Source organism: Myotis davidii, unplaced genomic scaffold (assembly GCF_000327345.1).
Source record: "Myotis davidii unplaced genomic scaffold, ASM32734v1 scaffold370, whole genome shotgun sequence".
Taxonomy (NCBI): domain Eukaryota; kingdom Metazoa; phylum Chordata; class Mammalia; order Chiroptera; family Vespertilionidae; genus Myotis; species Myotis davidii.
The window spans coordinates 15509904-15516290 of NW_006288615.1; the positions used below are offsets into that span (position 1 = coordinate 15509904).

Sequence of the window (6387 nt, forward strand, 5' to 3'; positions counted from 1 at the left end):
CTCCAGGGCCACACCTAATGGCAATGGGGAGGGTGCCCTCTTGGGAGTCTGTGCAGAGGCTGTGGCCTCATTTCTGCAGATGTGTGTTTGGGGTACCCGAGAACTGCTTTAAGGCTTGAACAACCGAAGTTTTTATAGTCTGGGTTCATGAATTCTTTGGCAATACGATTCCTTCAAATACTTAGTCAGCTCCTAAAGTATTTGCAGTCATTCCATGTGCCAGTTGTGAGCTTGGTAACGTTTGCATTGTAACCTCTATGCCTCTCCTTCAACTTAAAGGCAACCATCTTGAAGCCATCTAGGAAACACAGGCTTGAGTGTGAAGTACCTCCCCTGCTCCTAGCTGCGGGGGGGAAACTATCTGTTTAGTGAGAGTTCTTAATGGGCTTTTGTTGCTCGAAGCCCTTTTGCTGTCATCACTCTTTGGGGTTCAAAACAGAAGGCTCCAGACTTCTGGACTCATCCTATTCCTTTTCATTTCTGCTCTTGAACCAGCCACCTCTTTCCTGAGCTTCACTCTTACTTGTGCCAACTCACTAAACAAAGCCAGTGAGAATCAACATGTACTAGCTTTGGATTTCCCAACCTCTCCTCCCGGAGCCCCAGGCTCAGTAACACTTTGCTCACTAACTAACTACAGAACAATTTTATTAAGTAATCTGCTGTTATATAACACTAGTGTCCTGGTTCACCGGTTCCTGCACATTGGAAGGAAATTAACTAGAAGAAATATTTTAATATCGCTATTCGCCCTTCCTCTATAATAGAAGTGTCAACCAAATTCACGACTGACAATGAAAGATTGAAACACATTTGTGTGATTGGCGCCAGCGAGAGCTTTATATATATATATCACACATGCACAAGTCAACTTAGACTTTTACATGTATAGAATAAACTTGCTTAATTAGACCTGCTTTCTGATGTAGCTAAACTTTTTCCAGCCCAGTGAAGCACCCCAACTTCTTTTCAGGTAATTGTCAGCAACAGAGTAGTAAATATCAACATGAAGCAGATTATTATTGTAGATCACACAGGGAGAAAAGGGGTAAAATATTTAACTGCAGCAGTGTTTGACTATATTCTGCGCAGTGACAAAACCTGAAGTCATTTTCAAGTTCCACCATTTCTTACTTCTTTTCAATTGGGTCAAGTTTCTAAACTTCATAATCTCCTTTTTTCCAGCGAATGAAAAGAAAATAGGATTCTACCTACTCCAGGACTTCGAGATTAGGCACGGGAAAATTATTCACAAACATTTGGTTAAACTGTAAAATGTTTGCACCTGGCTATAAAGCAAGTTGGGTTCCTGGGCTAAAGAAACTCCAAGGAGGCTAGTTGCTAGGGAGAGGAAGCTGGGTGTGCCACATGACGTCATTACCCGGTGCCCACAGCTACCATTTCTGGGCTGGGCTAGACTAGGCTGTGGGCCGCATTTTGCTCCATGGGATCTTGGCAGCGTTGGCTACGATTTGCTGGGGTGTCACTCTGGGGTGTTGGAGGGACCTGTGTCCCACTTGGGTGAAACCGAGTGTTGGTTTGTCAGATCCTGGTCCGTGGTGCCGTTTATTTTAAATGGCCAGTGCACCTCATGGCAGCTCCTGTGTTGAGCATCTGCCCCCTGCTGGTCAGTGTGTGTCATGGCTACCAGTCAGAATGATGGACACAGCCTTTTATAGAGAGAGATGGGTCTTCATCTTTTCAGCCTCCAACATCCATTTTCTTGCTTTCCTCTGCAGTGCTACATATCTTAGGCTTATTCTCCCCCCCCCCCTCGCCCCCATGGACTTCTAGAGAGAGGGAGGGAGAAGGAAACACAGAGATAGAGAAATATCGATGTGAGAGAGACATGTGCCCTGGACTGGGAACTGAACTGGCACAATGGGGTGCCCTCCTCCATGAAGTCACTCAAGTTCCAAATGTCAAAAGTGAAGCCCCCTTCAACACATGGGTTCCAAGGTTGCCCTGGGGGTCACGTCTGCTCCCAGCAGTCAGAGATGAGAAGAACATGGACAGCTCTGGGGGGAGGTTTGAGTCTCATAAAATGTCTTCTGACATTTCATTTTCTAAAACTCAGTCACACGCATCCATCAGAGCTAGGGGCGAGCGTGCTGGGATTCGGGGGGTAGGGGGTGCGTAGCTCCTGGTTAGGCAGTCACAGTGCTGTGCTATGTTGAAGGGAGACAGCCAATTTTTTGAGTGGAAAGTTAGCTGATCTCCCACAATTTTAAACAGAAAATTAATAATGTGAACTTTCAGCTCTGTCCTCTAACCCCCCAGCCCTTGGACTCACTGAAAAGGGGGATTTGTCAGAAATTGGGTTTGAGGTGAGGGGCCTTCCTCACCCACTCAATTTGGGAAGGAAGAAGAGAAGGAGCAAGCAGGGTATCTTTACACAACAACGTCCTCCCTGTTTTGGTAAAAAATCCCTCTCAGGCTGAGCAATTACTAACTGCTGGCTTTCAGGATATTTTTTTTAAACCAAGGAATTGAAAAGCTGAACCATCTGCCCTTTGCTCCCCTGAGTGAGAGTGGGCAGAGGACTGGATGGAAGGGCGTAGGAACCTGGAACAAGATCTTAAGCAGCAGGACGCTTTGCCATTACTTCCTGCTCCTTGAATGCCAGGCTGTGGGGGTGGGCAGTCCTCCTGCTAACGGCCCACGGTGGGTAGGCGCTGCCTGCTGCAGAGGGGCTGGGACAGCCACTCCAGAAGCCAGCGAAGCCAATTTTATGGGAGAACCCTTCTTTGTTAAAACCCAAATCCAATCAAACCCTGGCTCTCTAGCTGCAGATTTAGTATCAACCACGCTCTCCTCAAATTCGTTTTGTCACAGAGCCCCAGGCCCTCTCGGCCCCGCGAGAACCGAAGCAAATGGGCTTCCTGTGTGCAGAACCGGAGGCCTGTGATTTAGGAGGATCGGGTCTGACACACAGCTGGTTTCTGCTCAGACCAGTGACCCTAACAAATCAATCTGCAGGGCTGAGGCTCTGGTGTTCACAAAAGGGAGAGGGCTGCTCACCATTCAGAATAAGTCTCTCCCTACTGCACGCTGTTTTTTAAAATTAAGATCTGACGCATGGTGCATTTCAAACACAATGCCATTCACACTCGCCTTGCCAAGGGTACAGCGACTGTGTAAAGTGAGGCTCTGCCATATCAGCGTAAGGCCCTCGGCCACGCCCTGGGCTCCAGACTCTGCCAGCCCAGCTGTCCGGGCCGAACAGGTGGCGTAAAACAATAGCTCCGCAGCCGAGGGCCAGCCAGACCCTCCAGCCGCCAAGTCACCAGCCAGACTCCTGCAAGCAGCACGGTCGCCAGCCGCCACCAGCCCGGCCAGTGCCCACACTCATGGAGCCCCGGCCGCTCCTCCTGCTCCTCGGCCTCTGCTCAGGTAAGTGCCGGTGTTGGGGGGCTCTCACTAGACGCCCCCAAACCAGAGCCTTGCTTCTTTGGTGGGAACACAGCATGGCAGGCTTCAGCAGCCCAGACCGCTGTTGGTTTCTCACCAGCGTCCACTTGATTGGGTTTGGGAATAAAGAACTTTAGTTTGTGTTAATCCATTAAACCGGGTGCGGCTGGGTCAAGGGCTACAAAGTGGACAGCGTCCCTCCCTCCGTCGGTGCCTGGCCCCCACGCGCCTGTGACCAGGTTCACGGCCGCCTCCACCTTCCCAGAGCTGCTCTCAGACTTGAACAACCACAGGGGCTTAGAGTGACGGCTTACACACAGACAATAAGGTTAACGAGCCCTCTGATTGCTCCCGGAGAAGTCTGAACTTGAAGAGGCTTGATTGACAGCTCCAGGTGCCGGAGAGAGAAACCCATTCATCATTGTAATCAAATGCTCTCCTGAGCTGAAATATTTTGTAACTTTTTAAACTTCTGAAGTTAGAAAGTTCATACGAATGCTTTCTTGCCCACTTTATTTCGGAAGTACATTACTCTACGTAGGGGTGGGTTTGAAGTGAAACCGTGAAACCTTGCACAGCCCTTGACCTTCATTCCACCCTGGAATGTGTCACAACACAGCAGCTGACACGCTATCCTGCATCCCAAGCTTCCGGTAGAGGAAGCTAGCGGTTTGCTGATTGCTTCACGGAAAGCTTCCCGGTGACGTCATCCCAACCGAGCGGCCAGGCAGCTGACGCGCTGTGATTTCTCCTCTCTGATGTTGCTCTGGCAACACAGGCCTCTGGGCAAGAGAGGTGAAGAGCGTTATGGTGGACGATTTTCAATGGCAGAATTGAGGGAAACAGCCTAAAACTCTAATAAATTCAGAGACATTACATCCGAGGGATTTGGACTTGATCCAACCAAAGCTGCCTGGTGGTGGCGGGGTGGTGTGTCTGCGTGTTTGTGTGTGTGTGTGTGTGTGTGTGTGTGTGTGTTTCTCTGTGTGTGTGTGTGTGTGTGCAAACACTACACTCAGTGAAAATTCTTACGTTACGTGCTTATGTATAAAAATCCTTAGGAGATCGCTTAGGATACCAAACACCTCCAAAGATGCATGCTTAGCTACTTTAAAAGGCATGTGACATGTATGTAGAGCAATCCTAGAATTTGCTGGTGTCAATTCACATGAGTGAATGCAGAGCTGGATGAGGCATTCCAACATCTTTGATTTTTTATTAGGGACATTGAGGCTGAAAGACATGAACTGATCTTCTCGAAGTCACTTAATTTATAAATCTTGGAATGTGGTCACTTATAGACTGCGTTGGTTATGTACACAGTCAGAAAACAGACTGAAATGTCAAAGGTGGCCAAATATCTAGGCTGAGATAAGCATTACTTACCCACGGTGACTAGTAACCGTACAGAATTCCCTGTCTAACCCAGTGGGCATACAGACACAAACTGGACCAGTATGATACAAAACACACGGTGGAATCATGTTGGGCTTCCCTATTTAGAATCAGTTCTCTGTGGGCAAAATTCTCATCATATGAGGGATACATTTTCCTGTGTTAGCTTAATACATAATGATCTCTGTTCTATTTATATAGCTTTTTAAAAATGATTTCCTTTTAAAAATGTTTTTATTTATTTCAGAGAGAGGAAGAGAAAGGGAGAGGGAGAGATGGATAGAAACATCAATGATGAGAGAAAATCATTGATCTGCTGCCTCTTGCACACTCCACACTGGGGATCCAGCCTGCAATCCGGGCATGTGCCCTGACCAGGAATCAGACCTTGACCTCCTGGCTTATGGGTTGATGCTCAAGCACTGAGCCACACTTGCCCAGCTAAATAGCATTTTTTACTACAACTTTTCCTCTCTTTCATCTCAAGAATCCCAACTATGTTATTGCATTTTATCTTATAGCATGTTACTTTCCGATTTGTTCAGTTATTTATGTAAGTGACAAATGGCAATCACCATGAGGGTAGGAAGACAGGATTTATGTCTAATTCACTTTTGATTATCTCAAAGCTCCTAACACAATTCTTTGCACACAGTAAATGTACAACAAATATTTGATGAACGAATTAAGGTTACTGCTGTCTGAATTAGGATGATTTTGCTGAAACGGGACATTATTTATTTGTTTGTCTGTATGGTTACTGATTCACACCCTACCTTTTAAGGGAAGTATTTACTGTGACTCATTGGCTTCAGGAGGAGTTGGTCCCATTCTCCAGACCATGTTGGAATCAGGAACAGAATCATAGATTCTGACCTCAAGTTTTCTAACACTCTACCCTGTTTTGAGGAGGAAAGAAGGACGAATGCTAATGAGCCTAATCTAAGAAATGGAGACTCAGAAATTCCTGAGAAATTCACTCAGGAAGGAGCAAGGGCCTAGTGATTGGCCGGTGGGAGAGGAGGAAATGGGTGTAACTGGCGTGCTGAGCCGTCCTGTCTCCAGTCCTGCCCTCTCCTTGGTGGGCCATAGGGTTGGCCTGCATAGTTTTCCTGCTACATAATGCCAGCCATCTGCTCTATCTGTTGCTTTTAGTATGTTCTTCCTGTCAAACCGGAATAAACCATCACTTGAAAATAAGCAGCCCAGGGCAGTGCCAAAGCAATAGCGTCACTCGGTGGCCAAGGCACTCAGTGGCCCATGCCCATCCCCTCCCCCTGTGTGCTGAGTGGGGCCCGAGATAGACAGGCAAGGAGGATGGAGGATCACTGTGTCCCAGGGGCTTAACAGGGTGACTGCAAACATTGAGTCTCTGGGCAACATGCTCTTGGAGAGTCCTCGAATGCAGGAGGTTTGGGGAGATGCCATGTGAAAGCTCTGCATAGACCCTCTGGAGTTTGCAAAACTGGGAACTAGGCAGGCTGGGTCCGAGGTTCCCCACAGACACTCCAGGGAGGTCATAATGAAGAGTTTAAGCTGCACTAAATGCAAATGACACATATACCTTTAGGGAGGAGGGAA

At 47.6% G+C, this 6387-nt stretch overlaps 1 protein-coding gene across 1 annotated transcript in view; it reads left to right on the plus strand.

Moving 5' to 3' along the window:
* The first annotated feature begins 2928 nt into the window (after positions 1–2928).
* The window catches only part of CHRNA1 (cholinergic receptor nicotinic alpha 1 subunit), an 18064-nt gene continuing 14605 nt past the window's right edge, over positions 2929–6387 (plus strand). Inside the window, exon 1 of the mRNA XM_006760599.2 lies at positions 2929–3393. Within this exon, the coding sequence (XP_006760662.1) occupies positions 3351–3393 (43 nt within the window). The 5' untranslated portion in view covers positions 2929–3350. The remainder of the gene's footprint in view (positions 3394–6387) is intronic.